Source organism: Ictidomys tridecemlineatus, chromosome 6, assembly GCF_052094955.1.
Source record: "Ictidomys tridecemlineatus isolate mIctTri1 chromosome 6, mIctTri1.hap1, whole genome shotgun sequence".
Classification (NCBI taxonomy): domain Eukaryota; kingdom Metazoa; phylum Chordata; class Mammalia; order Rodentia; family Sciuridae; genus Ictidomys; species Ictidomys tridecemlineatus.
The window spans coordinates 74060292-74079991 of NC_135482.1; the positions used below are offsets into that span (position 1 = coordinate 74060292).

At 36.1% G+C, this 19700-nt stretch overlaps 1 protein-coding gene across 15 annotated transcripts in view; it reads left to right on the forward strand.

The window, feature by feature from the left end:
- Kif21a (kinesin family member 21A) overlaps positions 1-19018 on the forward strand; it is a 145335-nt gene extending 126317 nt beyond the window's left edge. For all 15 annotated transcript variants that reach the window (XM_005334026.4, XM_078014899.1, XM_040280810.2 and 12 more), the window contains 5 exons: positions 785-949; positions 5405-5522; positions 7074-7244; positions 8547-8746; positions 17754-19018. In XM_005334026.4, coding sequence (XP_005334083.1) covers positions 785-949; positions 5405-5522; positions 7074-7244; positions 8547-8746; positions 17754-17847 — 748 coding nt within the window. In that variant the 3' untranslated portion in view covers positions 17848-19018. The remainder of the gene's footprint in view (positions 1-784; positions 950-5404; positions 5523-7073; positions 7245-8546; positions 8747-17753) is intronic.
- The last annotated feature ends 682 nt before the right edge of the window (positions 19019-19700 follow it).

A 19700-nucleotide genomic window follows, 5' to 3' on the forward strand; every position in this document is an offset into this window, starting at 1 on the left:
TTGGAAAGGTTAATTTTTACTAGTTTGTAAGTAGATTTTATTAACTTTTAGGTGCTAATTTATAATTTGAGAACTACTAATTATTTTACGTGCTGAATACAAGTCTCTTGAGGAAAGTTTTATAGAAAAATAACACTATTTCTTAAGCTAAAAACTTACCAATACAGTTGAATCACAAAACTCATATTTGAAAAGATTCCTTAATTTAGCATTTAGCTGAGGAAATGTTTCAAAATTTAAAAAAAATTAATATCTAGAAATTATCTGGAGAGATAGAAACAAATTTTTATTTTTTAGCACATATACTCTATTTATGATTGAATTAAAGTAAGCAAAACTCAGATAATTAAAAAGATCCCAGTGCCTTTAATCCAAAATGGCAACTTTTACACACAAAAGAAATTTGGTAAGACTAGTTCACAGACAACTTCTGGAACCTGCAGACAAATGAATTAATTTTATGCATGATGTCATTTGTCTTTTCTGAATGATTTTATAGTCATCCCTATCTCAGGACTTAGACTGCCTAGTGTTATAATGGGCATTAAAGTGAAAATTGTAAACCATGTCCTCCTGTTTCATTCATTCATTTACTCACTACTCACCAAACATTAATTTATTTGTACCAAAACTGTGAGGGGTGCTCTGCTAGGCATCATGCATACAGTGACAAAAGCACCTTGTTCTCTTTGCCCACAGCCATTTCCTTAGGAATTCAAGAAATTGTAAGCCAAACTCATGTCTGGAAACATGACTATGTTTGCTTTTTTTTGCGTGTGTTAAGGTCGTCAGGTCAAGTTACCCTTGGAGATGCTTGTTCTGCAAGTACCAGCCGGACAGTGGCTATTCCTTCTGGGGAGAACCAGATCAATCAAATTGCACTAAATCCATCCGGCACATTCCTCTATGCAGCTTCTGGAAATGCTGTCAGAATGTGGGATCTTAAAAGGTAGAATTAAAAAAACAAATAAATGAACAAATGAACAAAACCACACTTCTTGCATATGGCACATGCAACTTCACACATTAATAATACTATACTTGTGAAATCTAATTTTATATTCTAAGACAATGTAAAATAATACTTTTTTTTTTAATTCAGCACAGCAGTCTTAGATATCTCTTCTGTCTTCATTTACAAACTCAGTTTTCTTTCCTTCCTTCCTTCCTTCCTTCCTTCCTTCCTTCCTTCCTTCCTTCCTTCCTTCCTTCCTTCCTTCCTTCCTTCCTTCCTCCATACTGGGGAAAAATGTTAGAGAGGAAGATAGAATTATTTTACAGTCTTTTGATACTTGTCTTTAAATTGAGCTGTTTAAATTGAGGAGAGGATTCTCATCCAAGTTCCACCAGAACCTTTGAAATAATTATTTTTGCAACATGAATTAAACATTCTTTATATCAACTTTTTCATTTTATACAATTTAATAACTTGGATCATAAATTCTCATGGGTTTTGTGAATATAAAATAATAAATTATAGAAAGATAAAATGTTAAGAAGACAAAGTGATTTAAAAGAAAACAAATGATAAATTGAAATGTAAGGCATTTGTCTTCCACTTAATTTTTATTTGCCATGACATGTGAGCTTTTATCCATTAGTTGTGGGCTTGTTTTAGCTTCTTTTCTAGTTTTTGAAATTTTGGCAGGAAAGGAACCTATCTCTTCTCTTCCTCCCTTCCTTCCTTCCTCCTTCCCTCTCTCCCTTCCTCCACCCCTTCCTCCCCTCCTTCCTTCATTCCTTTCTTGCTTCCTTTCTTGTAAACCATGTCCTCCTGTTTTATTCATTCACTTATTCACCAAACATTAATTTATTTATGCCAAATCTGTGAGGGGTGCTCTGCTTCCTCCTCCCTCCTTCCCCTCCTCCATCCCTCCCTCCTTCCCTCTTCCCTTCCTTCCTTCCTTCATTTCTTTCTTCCTTTCTTCCTGGTGCTGCTGGGGATAAACACAGGGCCTTGTGCATGCTAGGCAGGTGCTTTACTGCTGAGCTACATCCCCAACCTGGGTGCATTTATTTATTACTTTACAAATATTTATTCAACACTAATTATGGCAGGCATTGCACCAACAGTATGGTAGGTCCTTGGAGTAAATACTGAACAAGACAACTGTGGGTTCTATTGTCTTGGAGTTTGTGTTGTGATGAAGGATAAAGCTATTTACAGACTGTGACAGGATACTAGAGTGAGGCTCACAATTCAGGAAATACAGAGTGCTTCTCTTCCTACAGAAAGACGTCCCTGTATTCCAGAAGGTTGACTTGAGATAGGACTGTGAAACAGGGTCATTATCACCTTCTGACAGTTTATAACACATATTTTTCTACTAGCCAGATATCTGTCCTGGTGATTTTCATATTTTTATAATAATTGAAGTGGACATCTATTTTCTGACATACACATATATACATATATATGTGTCCATTGGTATATATTGCCAAGGCCAATGTCTCGGCTTGGCACCAGAATCACGAGGCACTCACAGCTTTGTAGGTTCAAACAGCAATTCTTTATTCCAGCTCTCACACCACCTCCACACAGGTCCAGGGGCAAACGCGTTCTGCTGCCTCCCGCCCCAACCACCTACTCCACGAGGCTCTCTCCAAATCCCATTTCAATCTCACGAGAACTCAACGGGAACAAGCAGCAGGAACACCCTAATCCCAGCAATAATCTTCAACTCTAACTTCCCTAAAACCCATTATCTTAAACTGGCAACGCCTTAAACTCAAGGAGCCGGTTACTTCCTCAAACCTGATCAGCTCTAAACCCGGATCTGCCTAGGTCCTTGAGCAAGGTCACCTCATTAAAGCATGCATGCAATGTCCCATCAAATGTCCTCTAAGCAGCATGGGGTACGCTTGGCAAGGAAATTTCGATGCGTCATTCCTACTTGGTAATGGCCCTCAGCATCTCCCCCCTTCTGATTAATTAAACAACAAGCAATGTGGCTTAGGACCGTGCCTGGTAGGTTGTCCAATTCAACATATGGTTCTTACCCGTCATCGGATGAACTGACCTCTAGGCGTCAGTCCCCTGTCTTAGGTTGAATCCACTGCAATCAGATCAACCCGTCGCTGACTACCGGTCCAGCATTCAGCCATGCTTGTGGATAGGCCTAAGCACCAGTGGGGGGGTGAGGTTCTTGCCTCACCTCTGTTGGCCCCCAAATTTAACCTTGGTGCCAGTGGGGGGGTGAGGTTCTTGCCTCACCTCTGTTGGCCCCCAAATTTTAGACCATCACTAGTAGAAGGGAGGAAGATACAGAAATGCCACGACACCAAGCCAATTGACGGCTCCTTTGGAAAAATTGCATCACTGGTGACACCATCAGCAAAGATGTCAGCATTACCACAATTAACATGGGATGCGCTGGCAAGGAAATTGCATCACTGGTGACACCATCAGCAAAAATATGCCAGCAGTACCACAATTCGCTGCACCAGACGATAGTTCACAATGCATGCAACTGATATATAGTCCAGGCAAGTTCTGCAGGCAGTTCAAAGTGGAAGAGTCTATCAATATGTCCATTTCCTCCCAAAGTAAATCAAGTCCTTGATTGAGCATTACTTGTTGAGTTATATTCATTGATGCATCAGTTTACTGTGGTAGCTATCATAGAAGCTGTAGTTTGGTTTTCTTAGTCTTCACCGGCACTGGGATGGAGATGGGAATTCTGGCAATGATGTTAAAGAGACATTATCCTGAACAGAATTATTAAATATAATGAAAAGGAAAAGTGAAAGTAAACAAACAGATCTGTTAATCACCTTTAAAAACAATAGTAAGCAAACAGATCTATTAACCACCTTTGAAAACAATCATTAACAGCTGTTTACCTAATTAGATTAAACCACTTAAATCACGTGAATAAAAAAAAATTCGGATCCATTTTTTCATGAGCGCTCCTCATATAAAAATATGAACATACACACATACTGACATGCAACACAAAACAGGGCACACATAACATACAACATATAAGACAATAATAACGGCCTTGTAGCTTTACCTAGGTAAAATCTCCATTGCAATGTTTAAAAACTCCACAGTCAAAAAATAAAACATAGTCAAAAAACAAAACTGATCAGAAAAATATTAACCTAGGTTTGTATGAGCTCAAAAAATAAAATAGAACCGTACGGGCCACCAAAATGCCAAGGCCAATGTCTCGGCTTGGCACCAGAATCACGAGGCACTCACAGCTTTGTAGGTTCAAACAGCAATTCTTTATTCCAGCTCTCACACCACCTCCACACAGGTCCAGGGGCAAACGCGTTCTGCTGCCTCCCGCCCCAACCACCTACTCCACGAGGCTCTCTCCAAATCCCATTTCAATCTCACGAGAACTCAACGGGAACAAGCAGCAGGAACACCCTAATCCCAGCAATAATCTTCAACTCTAACTTCCCTAAAACCCATTATCTTAAACTGGCAACGCCTTAAACTCAAGGAGCCGGTTACTTCCTCAAACCTGATCAGCTCTAAACCCGGATCTGCCTAGGTCCTTGAGCAAGGTCACCTCATTAAAGCATGCATGCAATGTCCCATCAAATGTCCTCTAAGCAGCATGGGGTACGCTTGGCAAGGAAATTTCGATGCGTCATTCCTACTTGGTAATGGCCCTCAGCAATATATGTCTGTCTGTATGTACATATATGTATGTATATATAATGTGTATGCATATATGTGTGTATATGTGAAAATGTGTATATGTATGTAATAAAATATTTCACTTTCTCCTAATTTTTCTGGCTTCATGATTATATTGCTGGTATTATTTTATTCAAATATAAATTGTACCTAAAAATATTAATTATATGTCTATAACCTGTTCAGATTTTTAACAGATTAAAATTTACCTAGAGGGAGTTCAAATCAACCTTAAGCAAACTTTCAAAATTTTTCTGCTTTTTTATTTACTATCTAAATGACATTAATCAACTCTCAAATAGCTAGCATAGGACTCTCCCACTTCTATCATAGAATATTCTAGTTTGGCTTTTTTTTTTTCTTTCTGATTTGAACAGAGTTTCATTTAGATGGAACTAAAACCAAAAAGAAAATTTATTTGGCCAGGCGTGGTGGTACTTACTTGGAATCCCAGTTACTTGGCAGGCTGAGGCAAAAGGATCAAAAAATTTGAGGTGGGCTAGGCAATGTAGTGAGATCCTGTCTCAAAGTAAAATAAATAAATAAATAAAAAGGGCTGGGGTTGCAGCTTAGTGGAAAAGTACTTGTGAGAAGCCCTGGGTTCAATTCCCCATATTGAAGAAAAGAAGGAAAGGAAGGAAATTAGTGAAGAATTTCATGAGAAAATATAGGTTATTTATGTTGAGGCTTAGCCTCATCATGCTAAGAAATATTTTCAAATAAAATCATTTTTCTTTCTTTTTAAAGGTTTCAGTCTACAGGAAAGTTAACAGGACACCTAGGCCCTGTTATGTGCCTTACTGTAGAACAGATTTCCAGTGGACAAGATCTAATCATCACTGGCTCTAAGGATCATTACATCAAAGTATGTATTAGAGTGTTGCTGAAGTATGTTTTCCTATTTTTTTTCTCTTTTTTTCAGGGCCGAGGACTGAACTCAGGGCTTGCATATGCCAGGTGCACGCTCTGCCACTGAGCTAAATTCCCAACCCCTTTATTTGCCAGTTAAATGATAGGTTTGAAGTACTCCAATTCGTGTAGAAACCCCTTCTTTGTTTGTTTGTTTGTTTGTTTTGTGGTGGTAGGGATTAAACCCAGAGCCTTGTGCATGTGAGGCAACTACTCTACTAACTGTATCCCCAGCCCCATAGGACCCCCTTCCCTTCTCTTGACAAATTTTCTTGTTTCCTTTTTCTAGGCTTTGCTTTTTTCTTCCTATTTTTTCCTCATTCACAGTCACTGATTTCACTATTATTTAATCATATATCTTCATTTTTCATAGGATATAGATTGGGAGAGATTTCAAAGATCTTTTAGCTTAGTCTTCCAATGAATAATTAAATTCATTATTAACATCTTTTATGTAGAACATTTATAGCCTTTAGAATTTTATGTAATTAACAGATAAGATGAGAATAGATAAATAGTTTCTATCTAGAAGTGTTGCGTTTGAGATCCCAACAGAGGACATCCTTATGCAGCCAACGGGCCGTTAGAAAGCAAGTCATAGTTCCAGATAAGCAAAGACTAAGATGTTGTTTTGGGAGCCATTCAAGTAGAAGCAGACATTCCAAGAATTCTCATTGATGACACAGCCAAGGGAGAGAGTAGCTCAAAGCTCTGTGCATTGGAAATGGGCTCAGTAGAGAGGGAAAGAGTGATGAAGGAGAGGCCGTTGATACAGTGGTGGGAGTTCCAGTCGGAGCCTAGAAGTGAGCCTTGGACAGTAAGCACATGGCAGCCTCTAATGGAGAAGGAAGGGCAAGAGCATGTGTGAAGATGAAGAGAAACAGCACGGAGGGAAGAATCCAGAGTGTTTTGGATCATGCAAGTCTTCTTAGGAAGGCCTCGGCCATTGCTAGAAGAGATAAAGGCAACTCAGAAAAGCACAGAGGTTTTGAACAGCAGCTTCGGGAACTAGAGATGGCCCCCAGGACTGCAGATCACCTAATATTGGTTAAATAACAGCCATATGGCTTATTTGAATTTCAACTGGATTTAATGTAGTATTTTAAATTACTGAACTTGTCGTTTATTTACTTACACATTTTTTTAAATTTTTACTTTTTTGAATTTTAATATTTATTTATTTATTTTATTATTATTAGTTGTTCAAAACGTTACATAGCTCTTGACATATCAGATTTCATACATTTGATTCAAGTGGTTTACTTACACGTGAAAAAATTTGGTTGGCTTTTTTTGAAAGCATGTGACATACAGGCCAAACTGGTGTGAATAAGGCTCAGTTCACCCTCAGTCATTCATATCAGATTAATTCATTTAACTTAGTAAAATATTATAACAAACTATGTATGATTTGTGTATGTATATGTGTTTCTATAAATGTGCACGTATACTTATTTAAAACTTAAATGGAATAACTGCTTTCTTTCTGCCTTTCTTTTAAAAATAGATGTTTGATGTAACTGAAGGGGCTCTTGGAACTGTGAGTCCCACCCACAATTTTGAACCCCCTCATTATGATGGCATAGAAGCGCTAACCATTCAAGGGGATAATCTATTTAGTGGGTCCAGAGATAATGGAATCAAGAAATGGGACTTAGCTCAAAAAGACCTTCTTCAGGTAATGCTGAACTTTTTCACGGTATGAAGTAAGCATTTCAAAACCCCTCAGTACTCTATTCTAAGAATTCAAAGAGCTTCTATATAGATTTTTATTGTTTAAAAATAACATTAATCAGGACTCCCTCTTAAAAAATGGTTTATTGTCAAGTACCACAGTTACTAATTGGTAGAAGGGCATCACTCAACACTTAATACCTGCTAAATAAGACATCAGATACCGGTAAGAGTTGAAAGATCTGGAATTGCCCTACATACATCATATTTGTTAAATATAATAATCCCTGGAGTAGAGGAGTTGTAGTTTCTCATTTTGTTTTGCTTTTTCTACATACATTCCACAGTAGCACGTTTAGTTAAGGTTAAGAGTAATATCCATGATTTCTCAACTGTAGGAGTATTCTCATGCATCCAGGAGTGGTGGTGCTCTCATTTCCCACAGAATGGATAGTTTGTTGTCAGTTAAATTCAAATATTTAAGCATCTTTCTAACAGAGGAAGAAATTAGATGAAGTTGTTTACAATTTCAGGCTTTTCCTTACATATTTATGCCATATATATGCTCACGCACACACATACGTATGCATTACAGTTGCTAGCACTTTCTTGCTTGCAACCAGAAGATGAAGACAAAAAGAATAAGTAGTGTGAATATTAATAGAAAAACTTGACAACAGACGCACATACTGCATTAGAAGCTTTTCTTTTATAGATATGCATTCATGGTTCTGATTTTCATATTGTACATATAAATATATTTATGCATAGACTGTGGCTATATAGTCTTGTTTTGTAAGTGTTATTTATTCATTATGAAATATGTAGATTGCATATGATCTTCAGCAAAAAACTTGAGGCCTCTACATTCTCCACCCAAGGTTTGAACCAAGGTTTTAATGAAGTAGGTCTTGTAATCTACATATGACATTGTAGTTTTCAAGCTCATTTTATTAGATACATAATAAATTTGGAGAAAGAAGAGATACTTACTGCTCATGTGATTTTGAAGAATCCTGTAAGCATTCTGAGTTTTTTTTTTTTTTTAGAATCAACAGATTATTAACATTATAAGTCTTCAATACTGATAATAATTATGGAGATTAGTGAGCAAATTTGGGAGCAAATTACAGATTCATTTCTTTACATCACTCAGTGACTACCTAGAAAATGAACTTTTATAATTTTCACACCACTTAGCATTGTAAATATTGAGTTTTATTAATAAAAGTATAACTTATTTTGGTATGAAAATGTCAGTTTGGAAGGGGCCCCTTAAGCTCCTTATTTCTCTTTTTCCTTTCAGCAAGTTCCTAATGCTCATAAAGATTGGGTCTGTGCCCTGGGAGTGGTGCCAGGCCACCCACTTTTGCTCAGTGGCTGCAGAGGGGGCATTTTGAAGCTCTGGAACATGGATACTTTTGTGCCAGCTGGAGAGATGAAGGGTCATGATAGTCCTATCAATGCCATATGTGTTAATTCTACCCACATTTTTACTGCAGCTGAGTAAGTTTATCCCACGTGCTTTTGCTCTTTATTGGTTGCTTGTGTTCAGATTTAATAAATATTAAAAGTTATGAATTTCTAACATGAGAACCTTCTTTTATTACAGCCATACTAATGTCTGTTTTAAGATACCTATTTTATATTTTTTGATGTACACTGAGATCAATGAATTGAGGCTCCTAAGTTATAAAACAGTAATGTCAGTCCAGTTCTAACACTCTGTTTATAATAGCAGGTCTGCTGCAAGATATTTTATTGGTGATTTTAATTTCTAAAAATAAATTTATAGACAAGTGATCTTAAAGATTTTCATTTTCAAAGAGGCAACAAATTTGCCATCCTTCATATGTAGAACAAATTATTTTTCAAAAATTTCTCTGTGATTTTTCTCTCTTTAAAGTAAAAAGCTATATAGTAATACAATCTGCTCCCTCCCTTTTATGGATGACTGGATTGATGGGTTCATTTGTTTGTTCATTTGTTCACAGTGAATCTCCTATGTGCCTGGCACTGTTCTAGTCTCTTGGGAATACATCAGTGAACAAAATACATACAAACTCTTGTTTCCATCCTAATGATAAAAAACAAAAATTAAACAAGTCAAAATATGTTAGATGGTAAGAAGTGCAATGGTGAAAACTAAGGCAGGGGGAAGGTTACAAAATAGAGTGGTCAGTGAAAGTGACATTTAAGAAGATGTTTGAATGAGACAGAGAAAAGATGTTATGACCCTAAAAATGACATACTCAGTATATGAGTTCTTTGGAAAGGAAAGCATGTATTATAATGTAAAATATTGGTCTCATTCAAAGATAATGTATTTTTTCATGAATATATATCTTAGAAAATCTCCCTATCTCATTTGTGCATGGCTATGTTAATTTAATTTGAACATTACCTTGATTCAGTCTATCCCAAATGCATGAATACCTACCCTGATTTAATTTTGAAACCTCTACTTTATTTCTGTGCCATTTCTTATTAGTTAGGCTGTTTCTATTGAATCTTTCTTTTCATTTGGATCTATTTATTTTCATATTTAAGGAACATCAAAGCCAATTTATTTTGTTTTGCTAAGGTGATGACCTTTGATGCTTCACTGATGTTTGTAAAATATGCTATGTTCTTAAGAGTGTCTACTTTTGCTATTTCCTTGGAAACTTATATCCTTGATAATTTACTGAAAATGATATACTCCAAGTTGTGGGATACTCAATACAAGACTAAGCATTGTGTTATGACTGAATCCTAGGGGCTGACATATGATATAAATATTCCTACCTCTCTTTTATTATATGATCTCATTTTCAAGAGCTAAACTTTTTTTTTTCAGTTTAAGCAAGACACATCAGATGCAATTGTATTTATACGTTTTCAAATTCAAGAATATAGCTAATAAAATCAAAAGTCCCCCACTTTTTTTTTTGGTGGTGTTGTTTGGGGATTGAACCCAGGACCTCAGGCATGCTAGTCAAGTGCTCTACCACTGAGGTGCATCTCCAGCACAAAAGGCTTGTTTTATTTTATTTTTACTTTTTATGAGAGCTTATAGTTATACATAGTAATTGGATTCATTCTGACAAACTCACACATGCATGGAAATGGGTTTCAGTTAATGATCCCTCCTCTACTTTTCTTCCCATCCTCCCTCCCCTTTCCCATTCTCTTTCCTCTACTCTTAGACTTCCTTTTGCTTTTCTACTAATTTATATTTGATTGGTTCTTTATGTTATCCTATCCATCCCTCCAACTTTCCTTTGTTTTATTCTAGCTTCCACATATGAGAAAAAAAAATCTGTTGAGTTTCTGAGTTTGGCTACTTTCACTTAGTATGAGGTTCTCCATTTCCATCCACTTACTTGTAAATGCCATAATTTCATTTTTTTTTATGGCTGAGTAGAATCACATTATACGTGTGTGCATGTGTGTGTGTGTTTGTGTGTGTGTGTGTGTGTGTATATATATATATATACACACACACATACACATACATATATGCACACGCATATACTACAATTTATTAATCCATTCATCTGTTGATGGGCATCTAGGTTGATTTCATAATTTAGCTATTGTGAGTTGCATTGCTGTAAACATTGATGTGGCCATATCTCTGTAGTATGCTGTGTTAGATGTTTTGGGAAAATACCAAGGAGTGGGACAACTGGGTCATATGGAGGCTCCATCCCTAGTTTTTTGAGGAATCTCTATACTGGTTTCCAGAGTGATTGTACTAGTCTGTAATCTCACCAACAATTTGCAAGTGTACCTTTTTCCCAGCAACCTCCCCAACTTTTTATTTTGTTTGTTTTCTTGATCATTGAAATTTTGACTGGAGTGAGAGAAACTCGCATGGCAGTTTTGTTTTGCATTTTCCCGATTGCTAGAGATTGTTGAACATTTTTTTCATATATTTGTTGGACATTTGTGCTTCTTTTTTTTTTGAGAAGTTTCTGTTTATTTTTTTCTCATTTATTGATTAGATTTTTATGAGTTAAGTTTTTTGAGTTCTTTGTATATTCTGGATATCAATCACCTTTTGGAGGAATAGCTGCCCAGTATGTTCTCTCATTCTGTAGGCTCTCTCTTCACACTTTAATCATTTCCTTTGCTGTGGAGAAGGTTTTCAGTTTGATAGCATCTCACTTATTGAGATGCCAAATAAACTTAATAAAATAAAATCACTTGATTTATTTCTTGTGCTTTTTGGGTCTTGTTAAGGAAGTTGGTGCCAGTACCTATGTTTTCTTCAGCACTTATACAGTTTCAGCTCATCATAGATTTTATCAATCCTCTGAATTTCAGAAGAATCTGTGGAGATTTGTGTCTTCTCACTCTTTCTTTCATTTATCTTTTCAAAGAACCAACTCTCTTTTGCATTGATGTTGTGTATTATTTTTTTATTCTCAATTTCATTGATTTTGGCTCTGATCTGAATGATTTCCTGCTTTCTATGGGCTTGGAGATTAGTTTGTTCTTCTTTTTCTAAGGCCTTGAAGTGAAGCATAAGCTTATTTATTTGGGAATCTCTCTAATTTTGTGAAATATGCATTTCATGCTATAAATTTTCCTCTTAGAACTGCTTTCATGCTGTCCCAAAGATTTTGATATGTTTTATCTCTCCTCTCATTTATTTCTAAGAATTTCTTGATTGCTAGTCTCATTTCTTATTTTATCCATTCTTCATTTAATAGAGTATTATTCAATCTCCATGTGTTTATGTGGTTTCTATTATTTTGTCAGATATGAAAATAGCTACTCCTGTTTGTTTTCTTGGACCATATGTATGGAATATTATTTTCCATCCTTTCACTTCAGTCTGTGGATGTCTTTCCCTATAAATTGAATCTTATAAACAGCATGTTGCTGGATTTTGTTTTTTAATTCATTCTGCTAATCTGTGTATTTAATTGGGGGAGTTGAGACCATTAACATTCAGCATTAGTATGAATATGTGTTTGTGGTTTTCTGCCATTTTGATTTTTTTGCTATATCTTATCCTGTCTTGATTCTCATTTAGTGAATTATTCTTCTACTTAACTTTGTTTGGAACCTTTGGGTATTGTTTTTATTTCCTCAGTGTGCCATTTATCATTGAGTAGTCTTCTTAGTGCTGACTTAGTGCTCATGAATTCTTTTGGTTTATTCTTGTCATAGAAATTTTTTATTTCCACCTTGAATTTGAAATCGAGTTTTGATGGTTATAGTAACCTTGGCTGACAGTTATTTTCTTTTAAGGCTTGGAATGTCTCATTCCAAGGCCTCTTTGATAATAGGGTCTGAGCTGATAAATCAGAAGTAAACCTTATTGGTTTCCTTTTAAATGTGACCTGATGTTTGTCTCTTGTGGCTTTTAATATTCTTTTCTTATTTTCTATGTTAAGCATTTTGTTTATGATATGTCTTGGTGAACTTTTTATGTGAGTAGGTATATTTGGGGTCTTGAAAGTCTCCTATATATAGATTTATCATTTCTGATGTAGAAAACTTTTTTGTAATTATCTCACTGAAAATGTTCTTTATGCCTTTAGTTTGCATCTTGATGTTCTCTTCTATCCCTATGATTCTCAGATTTGGTTTTTCAAAGTTGTCTCAGAGTTCTTACATATTCTGGCCATGTTCTCTATATTTTTTTTCTTTATTGCTTTCTGTGTAGTAAGGTCATATAGCCTGTCTTTAAGGCCTAAATTTCTGTGTTCAAGGGCTGAAGTTCTATTCAGTCTGTTTGCTATGCCTTAAATTGAGTTTTCAATTTTATTGATTGTGTCTTTCATTTCTAGAGTTCTGCTTGGTTTCTTTTCACCATTTCTATTTATTTATTAAAGTGGTCTTTCATCTCCTGCAATTGCTCTCTTAATTCCCTCCTTAGATCTTCTTTTAGTTCATTGAAAATTTTAATAATCAATTTTTAATAATCTTTCTCTGGGGTTTTGTCCATCTTGCTATCAGTGGGATCCTTTGTTGGGGATTTTTGATTTTGGGGGGAAATTTGTTTGCCTGTTTTCTCATGTTTTCAGAGGTTTTGAACTTGTGCTTCAGTTGAGGTGGTTCCCCTACCTCTTTTTTTGTGCACATCCTTTTGTGGGTAGTTTTTGTTTGTTCTGGGACTTCTCTCTATTTTTGATGTATATATAGATGTCAAGGGGTGGGACCTGAGTTCCCTCTTTGACTGTTTCTCTTCACTTCTTTAAGTTGGATTAATGTCAGGAAATGTTTAGTTCATTAGCAGAATCTCTAACTTGTGAAGTTTTAGTGTCCCTTTAGGTTCCCAGAACCTGATAGCATAGGGTAATATAAACAATAATAACAACCATTCCAAACAACAAACAATACACAGTATTAAAGTAAATACACAGTTTGTACTATGATGTCTTCAACATTAATTGCCATCAGTAAAGAGGAATGTTGGGTTCAGCAGTTGTCAACAATTAAAAGAATAACCATGATCTAGATATGACTTTAAAGCAAATGGTAGGTGTCAGTTATATCATCCACAACAATAATGAATGTATTAACATTAATGGTGGGGGCAGGAGTGTTATATAGACCAAGTACTTCTGAAAGATGGCAAAAGTACAATTATGGTAAAAAGGAAACGGGTTAGGAAGTTAGAAAATACAATTTTAAAAAGTGAATAGAGAATACAAAAGAGATGTAGCAAGTGCTATTTATATGGAAGGAGGGGAAAAATAAAAGAAACAAGGGATTGGGAGAGATGGAGAGAGAACAATAGAATTTGGCCATTAGGAGACGATAAGAAAGATAAAGAAAAGAAATAAGCAAATGAAAATAATACAAAAACCAAAACAAAATATGCAGTCCAAAAAAGCCTAAGTGTTTAAAAGACAAGGCTAGGAAAAAATAATTGTATTAAAAAATGCTAACTATGAGAGAAGATAGAAACAAGTGTGTATATATGTTTTGTATATATGTTCCTGAACCAGTCAGCATAGCCAGAATTCACATGCACACACACATTCTCTTTCTCTCTCTCTCACACATACAGAAAGAATTTAAAAAGTAAAATAAAATAAAATGATAAAAAAAATGAAATCCAAAGTTTTAGTGAAGAATGAAAGAAACGTCTCCATTGAGGTGTTCAAAATAGTTGACCAGATTGGGTAGTCACTGTCTGTTCAGCATCTTTCTTTCCAATTCTTCTTGAGTTATGCACTGATAAAGCAAGGGGGAGGTTGTTGATAACCCGTTGCTGTTTTTGTGTTGCATGCTGAGCTGCCAGTTGGATCAGCCTACGTTTAAAGCTGTTTGATGTAAGACTCAGCTTCCCTTCTGGGGTAGGACATACAGTCAATTTTTGTTTTGTCCATTTGGGCCTGTTCAGTGCATTCCCAGGGTACTGCTTCTGTAGTGTTCTCTGAGGGGAGTTCCAACAGGTAGGGCTCAGGTCTAAACAGGCCTCCTGGGCTTTACTGAGTGGTGCCTTCTTTGGAGAAGGAAGATTGACCTGCCTATAGGACGAGACAGTAACCGATCTCATATGTAGTTCTGATTCTCAGGAGCCTCCCAAGAAATCCATTTATGGGCCAAGGAGGCTGATCCTTCACTCTCTGTTGCTTACAGATGCAGCCTTCCTGGCCTTAGTCCCTGAGTGTATTCACCCCCGCCCCCCCCCCCCCCACACACACACACAGACTGAGATTCCCGGCCTCCTTCCGCTGGTCACATGAGCCTCCAGACACAAGGGAAAAACAAGTCTGGCTCCACTTCACCATTCCAACTTGAATCCCGTTGGGTACAGCCTACTCCATGCCTGTTTCACTCACATTTTGTTAGGCCCAGACTAGGTCACTCAATGTTGGATATTATAACGTTGCTCTTTAAATATTTCCATTGCATTATATTCCTTTAAAGAGTATTGAACTTTATCAAGCAGCTAAATTGTTTGTAGCTTAGTTCCATCTTTCTGAGATTTATTTTTAAGTATTTTTTTAAGAAGATCTAGAGAAGCTTTACAATATGGCTAGTTGATTCAGTAAGATTTATATTTTGATTCCTCTTGAATATCTCAGATATTCAGTGTTATCTCCCTAGTCAGACCCTGAACATATCATAGCTGTGTGTAAACTCTGGGAATTGTTCAGTTTATAGCTCCCTGGTAATTGTATTTGGTCTGGCTTCATAGTCTTATTAAACTCATGTGAAACTTAGCATCTATCAAAGACGTTAGGGGACTTCTATGAGGTTATTTACAGAGGTCTTTCCCTGATCGGCTCTGGCCTCTTCTTTTCTTGGTCTTGCGAATTCTGACTGCTATAGACTCTCCAGATATTATTTTCTGTTTTTTTCAGTTCAGTGATTCTGTGGTTCTCTGGGTTCCTCCTCCCTGTACTGTAGAGTGGAAGATGCTCTTAGATGGAGCCAGAGCTATCCAAGTTCATCTTCTTGTTTCCCTTTTTTGGGGGGGGGTCTGAGTCCTATGCTGCTACACTCAGTATCTGAAAACATTTGTTCCATATATTTTGTAAAGTTTTCTCTTTGTTTATGGTAGAAAGGTTGACCTGATGTAAATTACTGTCATAACTAATTGTGGTGGCCCCATCATCTTAAATTTAACATTCAAAATGGAACTTCTGATCTTCCCTACAAACATGTGCTCATCCCACAGCATTTTCAGCTGGTGGCTTCTTTGTCTCATTTGCTCAGGTCAGAACTGTTCATTCCTTCTGTTCTTTTGCACTCCAAATCCAATCTCTCGTAAGGTTCTGTTGTTTTGCCCTTTAGCTTAGGAGTCAGAGTGTGTTCCTTCTCTGCTCAGAAGCCTGCAGTGATCCTCCATTTCGCTTGAGTTGGCCTGGCCCTCTGAACATCTGTTAACTCCCTTGCCTTGCCTTCTGCTACCCTCCCACTTATTCTTTATCCTGCAACCCCAATAGCCTCTTTGTTGGTTCTTGAACCTGCCAGTCTCACTGCTGCCTGGGGGCATATGCCCCTGTCCCTCCCTCTGCCTAGATGTTTTCCCCCCAGAGATCCTGACTTTTTCCACTTTATTTCACATTGTTCTTTCTCTTGTAGCCTAGTGCACAGGATCCCCCTTGGCATGCCCTGCCTTTTCTTTTTCTATAGCCCTCATTACTAATTTTATCTGTTATACATTGTGGTTTACTGTGAGTCTCCTCTTGTTAAAATGTGTGGTTTACAAAGGCAGAGGCTTTTTTAGTTCTGTTTTTGTTGTTGTTGTTATTGTTGTTTTTAAGCTATATCCCAAGCATCTGGAACAGCGTGTCTGGCACATAGGTTCTCAAAAAATATTTGCTGAGCAAATGGGTGAATCAATAAGTGGAATGGCTGAATGGATAGATAAATACACAGGTCCTACTGCTGTTACCAATGTATGTGTATTGTGTGGGATGCTTATGAAATTCTAGCAAACTTTGTTCTCTTATGAATCTTTGCCTTTTACTGGTATACTGGGCATATCACTATACCCCCCCTTCCCCTGGAATGGGTTACAAAATCTCTGAAGTACCTTTTAGCTATAAAATTCCATGGAACTTTCCCTTTGATTTTGGGTTTATCAGGAAAAGACACATTTTCTTTTTAAGCCATGAGAGATGTTAAGAAATGTAACTATCAAATGACTGGCCCCAATGTCAACATGCTGGGTTAATAGAAGCAAATACGCTTAGACACATTTTTTTCTTCTTTAAAAAATTTGTATTTTTCATTTCCAATTGAGACATAATAATCACATCTACTTATGGGGCATCAGAAAAATACTTTTAATCTTCCACATTCTGTGCTAGGTGGAGTATTTGTCCACTTCTCAATAGCCTCTTGCTCTTTCTGGGGTCTATTTGCTGATTTCAACCAAAGGTAGCTTTCCCTGCTTGTTCCTAGATTCACCAGCTCCCTGGAAACTTTTCTTGGCTCCTGCCCATCAGAAACCTCACTGTGCCCTTACGCTGGGCGTCTTTGCCTGAAGACTTTTGACCCTACTTCATATCACATGTTTTCTAAAATGATGAGTTCAGATCTAGTGTTAAGAGATGGGCTTTGGAGCCAGACTGCCTGAATTCAGATCACATCTCCCACTTATTTTGTGATCTGGGCCACAATTTACTCAATAAAAGAATATCCCAGTCCCAGCTACTTGGGAGACTGAAGCAGGAGCATATCTTGAGCTCAGGAATTCAGGCCAGCCTGAGCAACATAGCAAGACCTTTTCTCAAAAATAAAATAAAATAAAAATATTGCAGTAGTATCTATTTCTAGTGGTAGTTAAAGGAAATTAAAGACGTTAATGTATGTAAAGGCTCATAGTGACCATGCCTGGCATATAGTCAGCCCTTGATAAGATGAGTTAGCATCATTATCTATTATCATTATCATTATTGTGGATATATGTTTGCTACTCTTCTAAGACAATGTATATTTTTATTTGCATTTATCAAAGGCCATCTAGAAAATGTTTCCATTATAAGTAAGTCTAACAGCTATGTCTTTACCTTTCTGTTTCTGTTCATCATGTCCATTTATTGTTTTGTAGTGACCGAACTGTGAGAATTTGGAAGGCTCGCAATTTGCAAGATGGTCAGATCTCTGACACAGGAGATATGGGGGAAGATTTTGCCAGTAATTAAACATGAATGAAGATAAGTCATAAACTGAATACTGTGATAATATCCCATATGTTCTTTATGGAAGTGTCCTGCATTTATTAGACATAAACTTATGAATGGAATTAACTGGAAAATATATCTGAATCCATTTACTAAATATTAATGATATTCTTGAAAAATGTGTACTATCCTGTGTGCTTAATTTTACTATCTACCAATATGTATGTATTCTACAATTGATATATGGCTTGATTCGCACTTTTATTGTGGCTAGATTTTTGCCTAGCTATAAAAAGACAACCTTCAAATTATTTGAATTACAAGATGTCTGCTTTTGTGACAGTCGTAAAACACTCACAGAATACAATGCACCTCCCTGCTCACTCATTCATATAGCCTGTTCAGACGATTTACATTCTTTAACATACTGGAAATGTTAGTCAAACTGTGGTCCGCTTGTCAGATATTCATATCAGTCTATAGAGGGTTCCCAAATTTCAATGCTCATTTAATGTAATTGAAAAAAACACAAGGAAAATATTATTGATGATTTCCCATAAAGTGAAATTGACCTTAATCTACTAACAAAGATTGTTTAATAATTTGTGTTAAATGTTTGCATTCACTTGTATTGACCAAAGTTTTGCAGTTATTCTATGCTCAGGACTAAGACACAGTTAAATTGTTTTATTAGTGCTGTGCATACATTCTGTAATGGTATACACTTTTGATGTGCTAACAGAAAGATATTTTGATCTATTTTCCTATGGAGTTGTTTCTATTATCACCTTTTACTTTCTTTTTTATTTAATAGTAGTATTTCCTTTCCCCTTTTATCTAATTTTTATATGCTGCTAAATATATTTTAAATACACTATGTTGGCATACCTTAGTAGCTATTGATGAGAACTATTATCATTTATGGTGGGAAAAGCTATGCAAATAGGTAGATTGTAAAAATACATGATGTTGTATTGTGCCTGTGTGAATTTTTAAATGCTGTAGATGGGATTTTGCAAAAGGATGTATAATTTATCTGTCTGCTCAGAATATTAATTTGTAAATTCTGCAAGTTTAATTTTTGTGTAGATGATGTAACACTTGAAAATATTGTCTTAAGTGATTTTTCCCTGAAAACATTTGCTTGTAAATGAAAGCTTAGCTAGTGCTTAAATAAACATGTTGCTCTGAATTATCTTTATTCTATTGTTCTTTTTATAATTATAAGAAAATGACCAGTGTTTGTAAAGCTGTTTTGTGTCTAGCAATTCATTTCATTGCTCACTAGACATGAAGTATTCCTGAAAAGTTTAAACTTAAGTCTCATCTTGATGAACCATGGAAACTCTATTTAAAGGAATTAAATCAAATGATATAATTTAGAGATTTAAACATAGATGATAAAATAAATGAAAATGATTCCCATAAATGTTAGGATAGTGGTGACCTAGGTTACCTAGAGAGGAGAAGGAGTGGATGATGACTGGCAGGTGTCACACGGGTGAGCTGGGCAGCTAGAGGTGGTGTGGAAAGTACTTCTGTGTGCCTGGCAGTCTTATTTTTTATTTGGCTCCTAAATGTTACTTAAGTGCTCATTTAATATGTTCATGTTTCACTTACATATATTTCTCTTTTTCTATATATGTGTGTTATGTTTCAAACATTTTTTTTAATTTCAAAAGAAAATAACAAAACAGCTACTTTGTAATTTTGCCTCCTTCCTTAAAGAAAGGTACTGTGCCAGAAATTGAGAGAGTTAAGACTGTATTGAATTTTAAGTTTCTTGGAGTGTTTCTTTCCATAGAACTATTAATCAGTAATTCAGTAATCTTGCAATTAATTTATTTAGTAGATGTTTATTAAGCATCTAAAGG